This window comes from Talpa europaea (genome assembly GCF_964194135.1).
Source record: "Talpa europaea genome assembly, chromosome: 2".
NCBI classification, from domain to species: domain Eukaryota; kingdom Metazoa; phylum Chordata; class Mammalia; order Eulipotyphla; family Talpidae; genus Talpa; species Talpa europaea.
This window is the reverse complement of record NC_140068.1, coordinates 96,086,651-96,106,921: the sequence shown is the minus strand read 5'-3', so window position 1 is coordinate 96,106,921 and position 20,271 is coordinate 96,086,651. Positions and strand designations below refer to the sequence as shown.

Genomic DNA, 20,271 nt, shown 5'->3' with positions numbered 1-20,271 from the left:
AGCAGGTTCTTGGGGGATGGCAAATATTCATCTTTAGTTGTCTGTCATGTAGCTATACGGAATAATTGAATACCACTGTAATTGAGAAAAAAAGTTGCAGGTGTTTTGTTGACATTCTGAATGCTTCTCAATAAACACATTTTTTTTTTAAAAAAGATTTATTTATTTATACATACAAGAGCGGGAGTATAGGTCAGAGGTGTGGGGGGTGAGAGGATTCACCAGAGACAGAGTGGGGAAAAGAACAGGCAGACTGATGGAAGTATACTGCTGAGGGGAGCAGCAGGTGAGTCAGGAGAGGTCTGCTGCGCCATGTGGGCTGCTCCCTGGCTGGCCAGGGGATCAAAGTCTTGCTACAGTAGCTGCGGACAGCTCCATAGGTTGCGTCTTAACCACTTGCACCACCAAGGAGGCCCACAATTTTTTTTTTTTTAATTTAAAAAAGAAAACAAAAAGAAACCTCAAGATGCTCTGACTGGTCTCACCCCTCCCCTGCCCCACAAACCCACCCCTGGGCCACTCCAGTCCTCCTTAATCTCCCCTGCTCTGAACTTCTGAACATTTCCCGATTACAAATATTTGACTTTATTTTTCTAACTAGTGAGATTCCTGAAGGTAAGTCTTTGTTTCCTGGGCAATTATCAGCACCAATCTGTGAGTAGCTAATCAATTACTGATTAGCAGAGGCCATTCAATCTACCAAGGTGGTGGGAGGGTCTGTTGGGCAAGAGCCACAACCTCAATCAGTTTATTTTTATCTTTAGGTTCTGGCTTTAACTTGTGGTTTTTCCAGAGCCCATGGGTGATCTTGAAGAACCCATTCTGGAACTTACATCAAGAGGAATTGGCAGAGGCCTAGCTGAGCCATGTCACATTTTAGGGCCAGAAAACCACTGAAGCTATAAGAAATACATACACCAGCTTCAGTGGGACATAAGCCAGGAGGCATAGAGGAATCTAGGACAAATGATCACAAGGCATGTGAACACAGGCAAGCCACTTGACATCACCAGAACAATTGGATAAAAAGCAGTCTTTGGTAAGGTAGCCAAGGGTGCACTGGAACGGCTTCCCCAAGCACTACCTCTTCCTGCCAAAAAAAACTTCTGCTCCAAAGCCAGCTTTAGCTTATTGGACTTGGGCTCCAAAACTCTGAATCTAGGACTAAGATTACGTAGACATTATGCTGCTGTCGGCTGCCACCTTGTGGCCTAATTTACAACTACCAAGACCGCAATAGGTGACTACCAGCACAAGACCACGTAGGTAGTTTAGAATTTATCACTCAGCTCAGGTGGCTCTTTATTGCCACCTGATGTCTTTACATAGCTTGGGTCTACAAATGATCCCCAAGTCTGTAAGATCCACTTTTTGCTACCAGTTTTGTTAGGTGAAAATACTTTTCCTGGTGGTAAGGTTTGGTTGCCCCCTCCCCCCCCCCCTTGCTGTTGGCCCAGAGATGCTGCCTAATACTTGATACCTACCTCAACCTGCATATTCGCTTGACACTACCACAGATGGCCATGGTTTGCTCTCTAAGTCAAAGTCCCCATCTCACCAGGCAAAGCCCGATAGGCAGGGCTGTGCAGGTCACTGTGCCACACTTGAAGTGCAAGCCCTGAAATGGTGTCATCCAATTCCTCGGGTGCCACTAAGATGGCACATGGCCCATCCAAGAGATAACTCAACACCCAGCTCTTATTACTCATGTCAAATGTGCAGCCTCTACTTTTTAAGGCCTCGGGAAAACTGGACAATTTTTCCTTTTCAAGGAGCCCTGGGATAGCAAGAGTTCTAACTGGCCACCATTATGATTTCTGTCATTGTTTTTTCTTCTGATTCATAGAAACCCAAGCAGTGAATGCCAAAATTAGGAAACTGTTGACCTGAACACCATACTGGTGTTTCTTACCCATAAGTCAGTCAGTTATGGATTTGAAGAAAAGTATTTCCTTGGTCTTCTTAAATCTGACCTCCCCCCTCCAAGTGCTTCTCACTCCCACACAGCAAGCACAGAATCTCAACACCAGGACCAGAGCCTTCCTGCCCTGCAGAGCTGAGGCAGCCTGGTTGGTCTGGTGAAGATGCTCAGCTTTCCAACCACCTCCCACAACAGTAACCACACTGGACATGACTCTGCAGGGAGGAATCTGCTGGAACAAGGAGGTTCAAGTCAAAGCCAAGTACTGCAGGCTCTAATAGCAGTAATGTGATGTCACCCTGGATAAGGATAACTCCCCTAAACCAATCCAGTCTCGCCCAGTTTACATTCTGACCCTTATAAACCATTTCTGTTCAGCTATATAATGCCAACAAAATAGGAACACACAAGTTAATCTTTTCTGGCTACAGGTTTATTTAACACAAAACAATTTCCAACTTTACTGAGGTGGCTGACCACGTCCACGACCAAATCCTCCTCTCTGTAAGAGAAAAAGTGCATGACATCAGAGTTAGCAGTTCAGAGGTCTTCCAAACCAGAGGGTCCAGAGAGCACAGGCAGTAAACGCCAGCCCCGAGGCTACACTCACATTCTGAGTCTGTTTCCTCATTTGTAAGCAGGAATATGGCCACTTACACCAAGATTGTCTTTTATATGCACATGAAAATATCTAAAAAGGCCTCTTCACAGATGAGACTGAGATCACGTGCTGTTAAGACCTGTCACAGGATAACCCCCTGTGCAGAGTACTTTACCTGGATTAACTGATGCACAATTACAGAGGCAGCTACAATCATCACCTCTATTTATATAAGTGAGAAATTAAGCCAAAGAGGGGAACCTGCCCAGGATCACACCATGTAATGGAAAAGGGAGGATTTTATTCTGGACCATCTTGGTTCTAGAAGCCCATTCAACCTCAAGTGCTCAGTTTTTGGTCATGAAACTAATGGAGGGGATTATAACCTCACTAATGAAATATAAATGCCACTATACTACATACATCATTGATTTGTATTTACAAAAGCTGCATCTGTATTATAATCTAAAGTGATCTAGTGTGGTTTTGTGGGAGATGATATGGAGTGGGACGCACCACACACTGCATCTATAAACTGAAGAGATCCATAAAGTTTGAAACCATAATAATGACTATACTACGTATGGAGAGTGAAAAAAGGGATACTCACAAACTGGAATTCAGTAGCTGACCCAGCCCCAGCCTCGGCTTTTTTATCCGCACCAGCTAGAAAGAGAAACAATTTATTTTCATCACATTTTCCAATATACTGCAGAATGGAAGAAGTCACTTGAATCCAGTTTTGCGGGAGAAGTCACGCAGGCTGATGTACTCCTCATGAAGCAAAGTAAACCAAACCAACAGCAAAAACACTTTCTCAGTCACCCTTGCTCCTCCCATCTTTAAGCGATACGATACTTCCAAACTTGCAGTCCACACTGCCACCTCCTCCAGGAAGGCTACCCTGACCACGATACTCTTCCTATATGGCCCCAGAGGATTCCAGCTTCCCATCAGAATCACCACATATTCCAGGTGAGCACCTGGCTTAGAAGGATCTTAAGAGAAGAACTAAGAGGTAAAGGACACATGGGCCCACAGAAGCAAAAGGGAACAAGGGAAAGTAGCAAAAAAGATTCAAGTGTTGCTGCCCTGGAAGGCAAATTGAGATGCATACAAAGTACATACTAGATTTCAAGACTTGAGAGAAAATAAAATGTCTTCTTAATGTTTATACTGATTAAATAAGTACTTTTTAGATATGTTGAGCAAAAAAATTTTTAATATCCCCTATAATTTATTTCTACTTGCTCTAAGAGGAAGTGCTAGGAAATTTTATGATGCACACTATGGGCGGAGGAAGAAAGTGGACAATTAGTTTCAGTAAATCTTGTCAAACCAGGGTTTCCCTTTGACCCATTTCAGTCTACACTGACCGGCGGTTCCTTTGTCGCTTACCTCCTTTCCCTGTTTGTAAGCTGTCCTCCCCATCCCTGTACCTTCCCACCAGAAACGCTCGCTCCACCTCAACTTAGGGATCTCTGTGGCTCAGGACAAGTGTCCTATCCTCCGGAGGACTGTTCCCTGACAGATCCCCCCACGCTGCATGACCACTGAATAAGAGAAACCACTTACTTTCCCTGAACTGAGAGCCTATTTGCTGGAGTCCCCTACACCACTACTATCCCCTACCATAATGCAGGCCTTGGGCTCACTTCTGTCACACATGATCAATCAGGAACGATGACAAAGAGGGAGACAAAGATAGGTATCTTTTTCTTTACTTTGTTTTGAAGTTTTGCAACAAAGACAAAGGGACTCTTTAAAAAACAAGCTGAATCCTGTCTTTCTGCAAAACCACCAATGAGTCCCGACTTAAGTGTAAAATTCTATGCCCTTATCTTTTGGGCTCAGGAAACAAAAACCTCACATCTGACTCTCCTGCTGGCTTCTATTGTTTAGCCAGGTGCCCCTCTCACCTCCCTCAGGTGTTTGCTTGTATCTCACTTGTGCAAGACTTGCTTTTAAAACCCAATTCAAAACTACACCACCACCCCTATAGCACTCACACCATCTGACATACATTTAATTTTCCCCTTATTTAATAGTCTCTTACAAAAAACGCAAGTTCAACAAGAGCCTTTTTTTATGCACACTACTGTCTGCAGCTTCTAGAACAGCACTTGGCACACCACAGGCAATCAATAAAAATTTATTAGATGAAGAAACATCTGTTGTTCTAAGTCACTGCAAACCCCTGCTACTTAAAGGCAAGACTCTGCACTGTATTTTTGCACTAGGAACATGACAAAGGTAATTTGAATGGGTCCTGTCCTCAAAGAGCTTACAATACAGGAAAACACCAAAGTAAGCTTTCCTGAAGCTTGCTTTTTCACTTTTAAGGTCTTTAAGTAAGTGTCCCCAGTTCAGAGGGCTTTCACCCCAATCTGCACCCACCAAACACTGCACAGGGCAAGCAGGGAGTCTTGGAACCAAGAATCCTTCCTGGTAACTTTGATATCCGCAAGTGCTGAGCCCCAGCCAGGGCTAACTGAGATTACAGATTTTATTCCCACACTCTTGGTATGTAGAACCCATTACTTACGGGGCACAGCGCTCCGTCTGTAGGTGTCTCTGTCAGCTTCCCCTCGATTTAGTCTTGCAGGCCGCTCACCCTCCAGACCTACACAAATGAAACCACACTGTGAACACAGGGCCATACAGGCACTGTTTTCTTCAGGCCAAAAAAAAAAAGGGGGGGGCGGGCGGGGAGAATTCTCCCTTTTTTTTTTTTTTTACAATGTAATTTTTATTTGCATGTCTCATGAGTATAGAGCTTACCATTTATCCAGGGGGCTGTGATTTGGGATGTACTTGATCCCACAGGAATCTAGAATAAGCCACTTTTCAGCTACCATGTGTCCAATTGCAGTAAACTTGGTGAAGCCTTACTTCTTGGAAATATGGATTTCCTGGTGGCTAGGGAACTTGAACTTGGCTTTACCTAGAACTTCAATGACATGCTCCTTGCTCTGCAGCTTGGTATGGATGGACATGATGACTTGGCCAATGTAGACCCTGGCCACTTTGAGAACCTGGGGCTTCCCAAAGCCTATCTGTCTGGAGCTTAACATTGGGGACAGGAAGAAGGCAGACATGAAGGACCCCTAAAAAGGATTGTCTCCAAGGTCCCTTAGAGCAACCCATACAAGGAACAGGCCGCATACACTACCAAGGAATCTGCTGTTTGCAGCCATTGCACACCGGGCCCCATGGGAAGAGGAGCACGGTCGGCTTAATTGGCTGCAGGTGGAACCGATCTCTTATTCTCGCCAGGAAACAACTTGGTTGTGTTAATAATAAGCGTAAGAGGGCCTCCCTGGTGGCGCAAGGGGTTAAGGGCCGCATTAGGAAGCACGAGTTAGATAACCCCCCACCCTTACGCCCGCAGGGAGCAACCCACATGGCGCAGCAGACCTCTCCTGTCTCGCCTGCTGCTCCCCTCAGCAGTATGTCTCAGTCAGCCTGCCTGTTCTGTTCCCCTCTCTGACTCTGATGAATCCTCTCATCTCCCCCATCTCTGGCCTGTACCCCAGCTCTTGTATGCATATAAAAGTAAATCTTTAACAACAACAACAAAAAAAGCATAAGAACCTCCACATCTGGAACTGTCAGCTAGAAACATTAGCATATTGGCTCCTTGAAAATCCTAGAATATCTCCCAACTCAGTTAAAATGCCGCATATCTTCAGGACTGCTTTATTGTATTGTGTTTCTCCAACGCACTTTCCAATAACTTGGCAAATTAATAAACCTAGCCATTTCTATGAACATCTGAATAGACAAAACAATTAGATCCACCTCTAAGTGAAAAACTTCCTGTACAAATGGGAAAGAAGGCATCATTAGCTGAATGCCCCATCTCCAATAAGTACATAAAACACAGAGGCCACCAAGAAGCTGTTTTTCCCCATGGGCTCCTCCACATTATTAAGGCACTGATTCTTTTTTTTAAGGATAAACTTTTTTTTTTTAATAGAGGCATGTTTTATTTGTTTGTTTTGTTTATACATGCACTGGGTACAGTCAGAGCGGGGAGCAGAGCAAGCAGAAGGACCGAAGTACACTGCTGAGGGGAGCAGCGGGTGGCAGGAGAGGTCTGCGCGCCATGTGGGACCCTCCTCCAGTGGCAGGGGAGCAGCCGGAGATGGAACCGGCGCCGCAGAGGCTGCGGGCAGCTTTGCAGCCCAGCGCTCAACCGCTGTACCACCGGGGAGGCCCTAAGGTACTGATTCTTAAAAGCAACCTTAAAAATATCCTCATGAGGGTCCTCTCCAGTGGTGCAAGGGGTTAAGTTGCAGTACTATGAAGCTCTCTGCTGCCACTGCAGCATGAGTTCCATCCCTGGCCAGGGAGCTACCCAGATGGCAGAGCAGACCTCTCGTCTTGCCTGCTGCTCCCTTCAGCAGTGTATTTCAGTCAATCCATTGGTTCTGCTCCCCACTGTGTCTCTGGTGAATCCTCTCACAACCCCTACCCCTGGCCTGTACCCCAGTTCTTGTATGCATAAATAAGTCTTAAAAAAAGTCCTCATTAACATTGGAAATTTAATCTAGTATTTGCTTACCTATCTACCTTGAGCAGGTAACCTAGAGTCTGTATGACTAGGAAACAGTTTACCTTTTAAGCAGTAGAAGAAAGAGTGAATCTGCAATTAAGTGGCCAAATAAGTGCTAAGCCAACACCAGAATCTGGGGGTACAGAGAGACAACTGCTACTCCCCTCCAAAGCAGTGCAAAGAAACTTTGCTCTAAAGATACAATAACCTACCTACCTCACCACCAGAATTCCCTATGCTTTTATTATAGAACCCAAAGCTTCATGAGGTCCCTCTCCAGGGATACCTGGACAGTGTAACAATCACCGGTATTTAGGAATCTCTGCATTTTTGCATCTTGTCTTATCACCCAAGTCTACAAGATTACCATGACAAGGTTTTTTTTCCCCTTAAAGAATCTAAAGAAACCACAATCTCGACAGGATACAGCTACAGGTCAGAAATGATCTAGTCAGATGATAAATCCTCCCATATGGAAACATATCCTTCACACCATGATTACATGCAGATTAATTCTCCCCTACTTGACTTGATCAATTTTGGTTCCCACTGCCAAGAAACCATACATTTCATGCACATGGAAAGTACTTCTGCGCGGGACTTCTTGGGGGATAAGCACAATCCCACTCTCCCAGGAAAGTTACTCAACATTCTGTGTTTAATGCCATCTCCTGGGATGACTTGAAGACCCAAATCCTGTCACATTACAAGTCTCATGTCCTGGAGCAAAGTTTCCAGGACTGAGCCAAAGACTGCAGAACGGAGTCCCTTTAAAACTGACCACTTCCTTCCCCCATAAACCAAACCCACTACCTCCCCCAGAAAAGCAATTTTAGAGTAGGCCCCTGAAGACATTTTGGCACCATACCTTTGGGTCGTGGCCTGCCAGTCTCAGGACGGCTGCGGCGCAGGGTGGCGGGCACAATTTCAGGGGGCAGATGGAGGTAATCACGGAGATACTGGATGCCCTCGTTGGTAAGGTACCAGTAGAAATGTCTCCAGGCAAACTGTTCTTTCACATAGCCTCGTGATTTGAGAGACTGTAAGGTGAAAAGTGGCCATTAAGCCTTTAGCTACTGGTTTGAAGATAGAAACGTGGCACTGTGTTGCAGACAAATTTTTATGTTATGTCTACCTCAGTTGGCAGCAAGCATCTCCTACTATCTTGATCACTCCTTGAAATGTGCCTTGAATGTTTGTGGAAAATGTGTCCATCTGCATCCCACCCCAACAGCCCCCCTTCACTACCTGCATAGCCTTCATGACATGAAGGTTGGGCACATTCTTGTCTGCCAGCTCAGGATGTTTAGGCATGTGGACATCCTTCTTGGCCACCATCACTCCCTCCTTAAAAAGGAGTTCATAAATGGCAATCCGGTTCTTCTTGGGCATCAACATCTGCAAAAAGGAAGTTCAGGAATAAGTCTGAGAAAGGAGAGCAGGGTAGTCAAGTTCATGACCCCCAAGTGACCTTATAATCATTGTCCAATGGATTGAAATCCCACGCACACCTTAAACAAAAAAAAAAAGCACGCAAGAAGGAGAAATTCAAACTCTGCAAAACTGAGACCCATCGGTGACCTTCAACCCCTCCCAAAATAGACCCCAGTTTGCGTAAGGACAGAAGTTGTCAATGTCAACACAAAGTGGGAATGGCGGGGTTACATTCACCCCCCCAGACCGGCACTCTCAGAACCACAAAGATAGGGCGCAGACCCTGTATTCTTATCTGGGAGCCGTCAGCGACCGTACCTACGGCGGCAGGTGCGGCAGGCTCCACTTTCACGCTTCCAGGTAAGGCCCAGGCGTAAGGCCGCGGTTCTAGACATGCCCCTAACCCAAGCCAAAGGACTAAGGCCGTCGCACACGCATCTCCTACTTTTCCCCAAAAGCTCCAGGGTTAGTAAAGGGGCAGCCGGAATGAATTTCTACTCCGAAGTTAAAGCGTGCAGCTTCCCGTCTCCCCCGGGAGCACCCGCCACGCAAGGGCTTCACACTGGCCCCTCCGCCGTGGTAACGCCAATCTTCGCCTACTAGTGTTCCTCCTGGCCCCCGAATGCACAGTCAGTCGCTCTCAATGCTCAGAAAGGGGCGTGTGGGAATAGGAGAGGGCACCCCTCATCCCGATCCCGAAGTGGGGTGGCGACTACCCCGATGGAATGGCCAGGATGGGGGCCGATGAAACTCGAACTTCTGAGAAAACTCACCGCGGCTGCTGCTCCGCTCGGGACCGGGCTGGAAAGGAAGGAGCATGCGCGGCGCGGCGCGGCGCGGCGTCTCTTCCGGGCTGGCGTGCTCCGCCCCTGCTAGGACCCGCGAGCCGTCTGGGGTGGCTTCGGCGGTGCCTGAGGGGCGAGTGCCGCGCGGCCGGGAACCCTGACCGCCTTCTGGAAACGCTTGGCTAACGCATCTAGGAGCTTTTGAGCCTCCGTGCTGTGTCAATAAATGGTCACTTTTATGATTGGATAGTCCTTTTAAGAGCGCTACTTCTTTATTTCTTGTTGGTCATTAAATTTATTATGCAAGTAGCTTGTTCTTTGAGCAGGGAAAAGGGAACAGATAAAATAACAGTGATAAGGAAGTAAAAACAGATCCCATCAACCAAAGATAATCGATGTTAACAGTTTGATATATAGTCTTTCAAACTCATATGTACCCCTAACAAATACATGTTTTTGAACAAATATAAGACGTTTTATGTGTACATTACATATGATATGCTTGGGAGTCTGCTTTCCCCCACTCCCACCCTTTACCAATATATGAATCTTTTCACATTAAAATTTGCCATTCTGATGACTTCGTGGCAGTGCAATGACAAATCATTCAATCAACACTATGTGATTGGATATATATTTTTTTAAAGTCCATCACTATTGTAAGTGATACCGGAATTGTCAGGCCTAGTCTCCCAGCCAGGAGCAGATCCCAGGCTGCAGGGCAGCGCTGAGTCCCAGCCACTAGACCCCCACGGGTTGGTGTCTCACGAAGCCGCAGCAGGAACTTCGCAGACGCTCAGGCAAGCAAGCGAGAAGAGGCAGCTTTGTTTAGAGAAAGAAAAAGTTTATTGAGGAGAAAAAGAACAGAGATAAAGTGGGACTCCCAGGCCAGGGAACCAGGCCTGGGAGGGGCAAGGAAGCCAAGTGTTGTGTCTCAGGGAATATATACCTTCTTTCCCTCATTATTCTAAAACTCCACCAGTCTCTTTGTGATTGGTTAGTTCTCGGGGGTCTCACTTAATTTGCTACTGAGTGGGGGATCTTCACATTCCTTATCTAACAGCTTTCTCTTTCCCCATTTGGTGCATCTTTATCTTTATGGCCCAGTCTTCTGGATGGGCATCCCTGCATTGAAGTTAAACAGCTGCCCTTCTAATGTGTCCATAAATTAAACCACTCTCCATTTCTCCAATCTCTGCCTCCCTTTACCACCTGAAGGAAACCAGGACCAGTGTTAACAATGTTGTCTTTGGTCCTGAGATGTTTGTTTTTCCTAGTGGAATTGGTTACATTCCCTAGGTTGTCCTTATCTCTGAAGCCTCCCTAAATTCTTCAGATGTCCCCTCCTGCACTGTCCCTAAAACTGCCTAATTTCTAGCTTGCCTTGTGTCTCATAAGTAATAATGCCACACCCATATCTACACCCTTGCCCAGTATTTTCCTGGAAATGTAAACTTGTTGAGTAACAAAGCATACACCTTCAGGTTTTTCACACATGCCACACTGACTTCCAGGAGCGCATATCTAGTCAACAGTTATTAACAAGATTTATTTACCCATTAACCCTCAGACATTGGATAATATTCTTATTAAATTTTGTCAGCTAATAAATATTAATCTCACTGTTCTTTTAATTTGCTTTTGTGGGGCCTCCTTGGTGGCACAAGGGGTTAAATCTGAGCACTATGAAGCTATGGGCAGCCACTGCAGCACGAGTTCCATCCCCCGCCAGGGAGCTTTATGTTCAAATTTTTAAAAAAAAAGATTTATTTATTTATGCATACAAAAGCTGGGGTACAGGCCAGAGATGCAGGGGTGAGAGGATTCAACAGAGGCAGGGCGGGGAACAGAACAGGCAGACTGACTGAAATACACTGCTGAGGAGAGCAGCGGGCAAGCCAGGAGAGTTCTGCAGTGCCATGTGGGTAGCTCCCTGGCTGGGGATCAAACTCGTGCTACAAAGGCTGCGGATTGCCTCATAGTGCGTTGCTTAACCCCTTGCGCCACCAAGGAGGTTCCTGTGTTCAAATCTTTTAGTTTCAGACTTTGACACAATGCTTGAAAAGCCACCCCACACCTCAAAATTATAAATATTCACCTATAGTTTCTTCATTGCTTAAAAATAAATATTCATTAATTTTGCAAGCTGGAAAGGGTTCTGAAGATTAGTTGCACAATATGAATTACTTAACACTATTAACCATACACTTAAAAATGGCTAATAGGGCCTCCCTGGTGGCCTAGAGGTTAAGTCTTAGCGCTATCTCCTTGAAGGCCTGAGTTCAATCCTCTGCTAGGAAGCTAACCCACCTCTGATGCAGCAGACCTCTCCTGTCTCGCCTGCTGCTCCCCTTAGCAGTGTATTTCAGTAAATCCACCTGATCTGCTCCCCACTCTGTCTCTTGTGAATTCTTTTACCCACCCACCCTCACCATACCTCTGGTCTACAGCCCAGTTCTTCTATGCAAAAATAAATAAATAAGATCTTTGGGGGAAAGAAAATCATAAAAAAAGGCTAATAAATTTTATGTTGTATATATTTTCTCACAATTAAAAAAATAAGTATAGAAAACACAAAAGCAAAAACAAAAAAGTAAACAAGAAAAAAAAAGAAAAACAGACACAAAATAAGTATTTATAACATGTTTATGTAAATATTTCAAAAAGAAGTTTGACTATATGGACAAGGAACAACATAACCCAAGGACTAGTCAAGATTTGAAAAAGAATACGATAGAACCTCTAGCAATGAAAATTAAATGATTACAATATAACACTTTTGGGCCTCCCTGGTGGCGCAGCGGTTGAGCGCTAGGTTGCGAAGCTGCCTGCAGCCTCTGCAGCGCTGGTTCGATCCCCGGCTGCTCCCTGGCCACCGGAGGAGGGTCCCGCATGGCGCGCAGACCTCTCCTGCCGCCCGCTGCTCCCCTCAGCAGTGTACTTCGGTCCTTCTGCCTGTTCTGCTCTCCGCTCTGGCTCTGGTGAATTCTCTCACCCTCCCATGCTTCGACTGTGCCCAGTGTTTGTATAAATAAATAAAAATAAATCTTTAAAAAAAAATAACAATTTTATTTATTTATTATTTTCTTACATTGTTGTTGATTTTAGATAGTATTTGATGTCTCCCCTTAGGTGTAGTCACTATAGTTCTCCCACCACTACAGCACCCATGAACAATCACCATAGTCCCCTGTGCTCTTCTCTCTCCTGTTTTGACCCTGCTCCTTCCTCCTTTCCTCCTGTGTGCCTCAGATCTATGATCAGCTTGAAAGTTTAGTCTTTGGTTTACATATATTACACCTCTAAGTGGTTGTGGGGTATTAGGTTGTTTTCATATCCTGGCTATTGTAAGTAATGTTTTGCTATTGTAAACATAGGAGCACAGGTTTCCTTCTGAATTAGTGTTTTTGTGTTCTTTGGGCATATTCCTAGAAACAGAATTGCTGGGTCATGTGGTAGATCCATTTTTGTGTTTTGAGGATCCTCCACACAGCTTTCCATAGTGGCTGAACCAGTTTACACTCCCGCCAGCAGTGTTAGAGGGTTCATTTTTCAACACATCCTCTCCAGCATTAGTTGTTTCTGTTTTTGTTTTTTTTTTAATGTGGGCCATTCTCACAGGTGTGAGGTGGTATCTTATTGTAATTTTGATTTGCATGAATTATAAAACTTAATAAAAAATAAACAATGGATTTGACACATTGAAGAGACATATCAGTGAAATGGAAGACAAGTGAAAAAAAATGCATAATATAGTCCAGAGATTAAAAGAGGTGGGATATTAGATGGAAAGTATAAGAGGTATTAAAGGTAGAGTGAGAAAGCCTAATATATGTCTAGGTGAAGTCTCATAAGGAAATAATGGAGGATGTGGGGAAGAAATATAGACTATTTTCCAGAATTATTGAAAGATAATATACTTCGGATTCATCGAGCTCACCACATTCCAAGCTGGATAACTAGAAACAGATCCATGCCTAAGCATATATAATAAAGTTTCAGAACATCAAAGACAAAAAAAAAAGGCTTTAAAAGTAGCCAGCAGATAAACACAGTTGTGACTGCCAACTTCCCAGCAGGAACTCTGGGATGCAGTCAGCTGAAATATAGTCTCCCAGGTCTCTTTACAACAGCTGGAGCGATCATGCTACAACACAGTGTCACTCCCCTGCTTAGCCCCCTCCACCCTCCAATTACGCATATGCATTTAAGCCTGTGCACCACACTGGTGCAGAAGATGATTTTGTAAATAGCTCAGGTTTCATTCTGTGGAGAGAGTCTGCAAGGCAATCATCTAAGGCTCTGTGAGGATCTAAGATAACTGCAGAGGGGGTGGAGAGAGAAGAGGATGAGGAGGGGAACCCCACAGCACTAACCAATTCACCCTTGGGTGATATTCCTATGGGTGTCTGTTGGGAAGGCCATCAAGAGTTGACCAGAGAGCTGGACTCAGGTGGTTGGAGGCTACTTGCCCCCAGGCCCTCTTCTGTTCTCAGAACTTATGCTATCCTTGCCTTTTTGGCCCCAGAAACTTCCCAAGAACATATGATTAAACTCATTTAAAAGCCTCTATATAAACTTAAGATTTGGCAGGCAGGTATGGTAAATTTTTTTTCTTGTTTTGTGGCCACCCAAGACAAAGCCTTTTTTTTTTTTTAAAGATTTATTTTATTTAGTTATATAAGCGCTAGGTACAGTCAGAAGCACGGGAGGGTGAGAGAATTCACCAGAGCCAGAGCGGGGAGCAGAGCCGGCAGAAGGACCGAAGTACACTGCTGAGGGGAGCAGCGGGCGGCAGGAGAGGTCTGCGCGCCATGTGGGACCCTCCTCCGGTGGCCGGGGAGTAGCCGGGGATCGAACCAGCGCCGCAGAGGCCGCGGGCAGCTTTGCAACCCAGCGTTCAACCGCTGCGCCACTGGGGAGGCCCCACCTGGGAGGCCCCAAAGCCTTTTAAGCAAGGTCTCTTGGTTATTAAAACTGCCACCTACCAATGTGGAGGTAACTACTTTTCCTTTGGTCTCTCCTCACCCTCCACGTCGGGGGCCAGTTCAGATCACATCGGGAGGCTCCTGAGTGTGTGCCCTCTCAGGATCCCCAGCGCTGGATGGAGCCTTCTCACCGGCAAAGCCCATGCCTTGCCCCTTGCTCAGGGTCTTCTCCAGGAGCTAGTACATGTCACACTCATGCTAAAAACAGTTAAAACGTGTTTCAGGCATAAGCAGCAACCTTGTGAAAAGCAGAGGAAGGAATGAGCCCAGGAGGCCAAGAATAATATCCTCTGATATAAAAGAGACTTCTGAGATGACAGCATCTCCTTGAGTTCACGAATTCCATTCAGCAGTAACTGGTGCTGGGCCAGCTGGTGAGCAAGGGTGGGGGCAGGTACATGTGGATCCCACCCTCCATTACATGCTGAGAGCTGTGAAGAAAATGATCAGGGTGTGGTCACAGGTGGGGGTGGGGTTGCAAGGGGTGAAGAGTTTCAGTTTCAGATGAAACTTCCAGAGGAGTTGAGCTTGGGCTGAGAACAGACTGGGGCAAAGGCCCTGAAGCAGAGAAGCTTGAGCTGAAGGTGGCCGGCATGGTTAGGGCACCGTAAACAAGGCCAACCTGGGCCAGGAAGGAGTTAGGATGGTATTTTTATTATTTATTTATTTATTTATTTAGAGTTAGGATTTTATTCAAAATGCAGTGAAACATCACAGAATGGATTTAAGCAGTGGTGTCAGTATCAGATGCTTCTTTTAAAGAGATACCTTTATAAAGACCACCCCTATTTTTACTTCTCCCACCCTAGATTATGCGTGAAATACAGAGGTAGCACCTGCCACATGGTAAAGACAAAAAGGGAAAAAGCCAAAAAGCCAAAACCTGAGGCTTAGAGAAATAGATGCTTCTTGGACAAGGTCACAGATGTGAGAAGTGATGAAACTAGACTCTGACCGCAGAAGCTGGAGGTCTTTCCCCTGTTCCTCTGTGACAGGGTCTTCCTGCTGGGGTGAAGGTCAAGGGCAGGCAGCCAGGGCCAGAATTCTCAGCAGTGAGAGGAGGGGTTCCAGGTTTCCTAGAGTTTGGTCTCACTCCTGCTATTATTTAGAGTTTCTTGGGAGGCTTTTAAAAATCTATTTACCCAGGCCACACCCAGATCAATCAAATCAGACACTCTGGGTGGGTGAGTGGGGTCAGGCATGAGTATCAAATATTCTCGATGTGTAACATACATAAAGTGCACAAATCTTATGTTGACAACTCAATGTATTTTTTACATATGTGTGTAAACCCATGTTAACTACCATCCAGATCAAAATGTAGAACATGGCCCATTCCCCAGAAATGCCCTCAACCCCACTCCCAGAGACACACTATCCTTACCCTGACCGACGTCACCACTGTGCATATTCACATGTGTCTGGCTACGGACCCTCCCCATGGGGTCTGTGAGAACTCACGTTCTGGGCATCAGCAGTTTGCCACTGCGTTGCTGAGTGGTGTCCATTGTATGAACACCCACAATGTGTTTATCCACTCACCAACCACCACGTCTACGATGTTTCCAGTGTTTGGTGCTGAAAACCTTCTTCTACCCGCCTTCCTTGGTGCACGTGGGTACTGGGCAGTGGCAGTTTTGAAAGCAGCCAATGTTGAGAACCCCTGACTTGGAGAAATCTATAAGCTCTGTGGCTCCTACTCAAGATGGAAATCAGGGTCCACGTCCCCAGAGGTCCCTGGCAGTCCCCCCAGGCTGGAAATGCGTCATTCTGGTATGAGACTTGTAAAGATTTTCTAGTTGCAATTCCTTTTCATTTCAGGTTTCAACCTTCAATAAAATCTGTGACACAGAAGCAAAGAAGGGGAGCCGGGGGCAACACCCCCTGTGGCCAATATGGCCTGGCCTCCATTTCTAAGGCTCTGGGAACTGGGTAGAGGGCAAACTTTCAAGGATCTGGTACAGTGAGGCTCTGGTTGTAACAACAGTAAACCAGATGTTCTCAACACACCACCTGGCCTCACCTTTTCTACCTCTCCCTTCACCACACCTAGAATAACTTCCTAATCCTGAAGCACGTTACCTCCTGAAGAAACCTAACTCCTGAAGAAACCTCCTTAAAAGAGCCATCTGTGCTGTGAATTTTCATTTATAGCTTCCAAGACATACTTGAGTTTGTGATATGTAGGTAGGTGGTTGCTAATATATTCCTGTACACACACACACGTCCCCCATTTCTGGCACCATAGGGCTGAAGGCGTGATTTCTCCTCTAAATGGAGCCTAACCACCCCTTCCACATGGCCAGCCCCGCCATGGACAGCCTTCCTCTCAGTGACTGCCACCTCTTTGCTTATCATTGTTTGAGGCAGCCCCCCTGACCTCCCCTGTCTGGAGCTGCTGTGATTTTTTTCCTGAATTATTTGAACATGACCAGTGTTTAGGCAAAACAGCAGAGTTCAGGGTATGCCACAGCTTGTTGGCTCTCTTGCCTTGAGTCCCTGCTCTCGATGATGCTACGGAGATGCTGCACGTTGCTGTCAAGGTCTGGTTCACCCATTGTCACCTGTAAACCTCTGAGCACCTCTCATCTCTCGGGTTTTTTTGTTTGTTTTAGTGCCTAACTACATTTTTAAGCACCCATTTTACAGCTGGAAAAACTGAGGTATGGGCTGGTTTGAAAGGTCAGTTCCAGAGGGCAGGGGTTTCTGCCTGTGGTACTCTTGGCTGGGGCCCTAGCAGCCTGGGATAGTGTCTGACTCATAGTAGGGACTTGTAAATATTTCTTAAAGAAATGAATGAAGCATATAGTGCATTTTGGTTTTGAAACTCCTGTCTCAATATCTTTTTCTTATGGAGTCTCCTCTCTCAGCTCTGCCTACCACAATAAGCAAGGCAGTCACACTCCCCTCTGGAGATGTCCTCTCTATGGCCCCTCTGAGCACACGTTCAAGAGCTACAAGCCTGCTGCGAACCTTGGCTCTTCCACTTTGTAGCTGTGGGGCTTTGGGCTAGTCTCTTCACCTCTCTATGCCTTGGTTTCCTCATCTTTTTACTGGAAATAACAGCAGCACCAACCTTGTGGAGCTGTGGGAGGAGCAAGAGTTTACACAGTTTCCTGCCACCAGTGACTATGCAGGTGCCTCTGTTTCTTTCTCCTTTTCTTAATAAAACTGTCTTTTTAAAATGTAAAAAAAAAAAAAAAAAGAGTCCCTATGAGTGATGTATTTGGAGCAGTGCCTTGTATATGGCAAGTATTCATGAAATGTTACTTATTATTTACCCTTTAAGTTTCTCAAATTTATTTTCTATCATTTCATTATAAAACGAAAGCAGGTATAGGAAATCACAAAAAAGAGGGTATCGTTGAGTGAACTTTTCTAAAGCAGGTGCCCTGTAACCACCACCTGTGAACTAAAACTTTGCTCTGTCCCCCATCATCTCCTTGCCTTGTTCCAAGCACAGCCCCCACATCCCCCTGCTCCAAACATGCCCACCATCCTGACCCACAGCACTCACTTCCATGGAGTGTTATTGCTCACGTATGCATCTCTAGACATGGTAACTCTGTTTCACTCACATAAAATCTTAAACTTGGGCCTCCCTGGTGGCACAAGGGATTAAATCTCAGCACTGCAAAGCTATGGGCAGCCACTGCAGCATGAGTTTGATCCCAGGCCAGGGAGCTACCCACATGGCGCAGCAGACCTCTCCTGTCTTGCCCGCTGCTCCCCTCAGCAGTGTATTTCAGTAGATCTGCCTGTTCTGCTCCCCACTCTGTCTCTGGTGAATCCTCTCACCCCCACACTTCTGACCTACACCCCAGTTCTGGTATGCATAAATAAATCTTAAAAAAAATTAAACTTATTGAGATAGAACTTTTTTTAGTATATGTGCTGCTGAAGCAAGCACATTGAGATATAACTTACATCCAGGAAAATTCACCCATTTTTAAGTGCACAATTTGATGAATTTTGACAAGTATATATTAGCCATAAAACTACAATCATGATAAAAAAATCCTCGTGTGTTCCTCTATACCCTATTCCCTCCTTCACTGCTGGGCCCAGGCAACCACTGATCTGTCACTGTAGATTAGATTTTTCTTTTCTAAAATTTTATCTAAATGAAACCATATGGCATATTCTTGCGAACAGCTTCTGGCACTCAGCATAATGGTTTTGGAAGGCAGCTATGCTCACCACTATACCATCAACACCACACCATAATGGTTTTGAAATCGATCTACATTGTTGCCCAGATTAGTATTTCCTTCCTTTTCCTGGCTGTGTAGTATACCCTTGAATCAACACATCAAGTTTGTTTATGCATTCTTTTTTTGATGAATATTTGAATTTTTACTAGCTTTTGGCTATCACAAATAAAGCTGCTATGAACATCAGTGCCCAGGTTTTCTTTATGATCCTATGCTTTCACCCTCTTGGGTAAACATCCAGGAGTGGTATTGTTAGCTTGTATAGGAGGTGTGTGTTAACATTTGTATGAAACTGTCAAGCTGTTTTTCCAAAGTGACGGCACCACTTTATATTCTCATTACCACTATGTGCGAGTTGCAGTGACCCTGTATCCTCGCAATCATTTAGAGTTGTCTAGGGCCTCCCTGTTGGTGCAAGGGGTTAAACGTCAGCACTGTGGATCCCCTGCTGGCCAGGGAGATACCCACATGGTGCAGCTGACCTCTCTTGTCTCGCTTGCTGCTCCCCTCAGCAGTGTATTTCAGTAGATTCGCCTGTTCTGCTCCCAACTCTGTCTCTGGTAAATCCTCTCACCCCCCACACCTCTAGCCTGTACCCCAGTTCTTGTATGCATAAATAAATCTTTAAAAAAATAGAGTTGTCTAAAGTCAGTTTTTAAAAACCATTTTGGTAGATAGGTAATGGTTTCTCATGATAGATATAATATACATTTCCCTAATTAACAGTGACCATATTTCATGTATGTGTTGACCATTTCTATTTTTTTCCTCTCTCGCCCACTTTATTGAGATAAAATTAAAATTGCACATTTTTGAGGTATACAATCTGGTGTTTTAATAATACTCCTTTTCTGAAAAATCTTTTTAATCTTTTGCCCATTTAAAAAATTTTAAATTGCTGTTATATATATGTGTGTATATATATACCATAAAATTTACCATCTTCATCATTTCGGTGTGGACAGTTCAGCCTTTTGTCCATTTTTGAAACTGGAGAGTTTCTTTTCTTATAACTGAGCTGTAGGAGTTATTTATATAATCTGGACACCATTTCTTTTTTTTTTTCATATATGTGTATTATGGATATTTTCTCCTAGTTTGTGAGTTGTTTTGTCATTTTCTTTTTTTTTAAAGATTTATTTATTTTATACAATAATTTATATTATTTTATTATTTTTATACCAGCACTGCATATAGTCAGAAGCACGGGAGGGTGAGAGAATCCACCAGAGCCAGAGCGGGGAGCAGAACAAGCAGACTGAGGAAATACACTGCTGAGGGGAGCAGCGGGCGAGGCAGGAGAGGTCTGCGTGCCATGTGGGACCCTCACGGGCCGGCCGGGGATGGGACTGGCGCTGCAGAAGCTGTGGACAGCGCTAACCGCTGCGCCACCGGCGAGGCCCTGTTTTGTCATTTTCTTAAGTGTCTTTTAGAGACAAGATGTTTAAGTTAATGAATTTATTAATAGTATAATTTATTGATTTTTAAATGACCCATGATTTTTGTGTTCTATCTAAAAAATCTGGGCCTCCCTGGTGGCGCAAGGGGTTAAGCACTGCACTATGAAGCAATCCGCAGCCTCTGCAACACGAGTTTGATTCCCTGCCAGCCAGGGAGCAATCCACATGGCACAGCAGACCTCTCCTGGCTTGCCTGCTGCTCCCCTCAGCAGTGTACTTCCATCGATCTGCCTGTTCTGTTCCCCACTCTGCCTCTGGTGAATCCTCTCACCCCTACATCTCTGGTCTGTACCTCAGCTCTTGTATGCAT

At 45.1% G+C, this 20,271-nt stretch overlaps 1 protein-coding gene across 1 annotated transcript in view; it reads right to left on the bottom strand.

Annotated features, from left to right (window-relative positions):
• The window catches only part of LOC311167216 (diphosphoinositol polyphosphate phosphohydrolase 1), a gene marked incomplete at both ends in the record, with an annotated part of 138,800 nt that extends 129,490 nt beyond the window's left edge, over positions 1–9,310 (bottom strand). The window contains 5 exons of the mRNA XM_084228073.1: positions 3,133–3,188; positions 5,068–5,145; positions 7,949–8,120; positions 8,329–8,478; positions 9,288–9,310. Coding sequence (XP_084084199.1) covers positions 3,133–3,188; positions 5,068–5,145; positions 7,949–8,120; positions 8,329–8,478 — 456 coding nt within the window. The remainder of the gene's footprint in view (positions 1–3,132; positions 3,189–5,067; positions 5,146–7,948; positions 8,121–8,328; positions 8,479–9,287) is intronic.
• Positions 9,311–20,271: the final 10,961 nt, after the last annotated feature.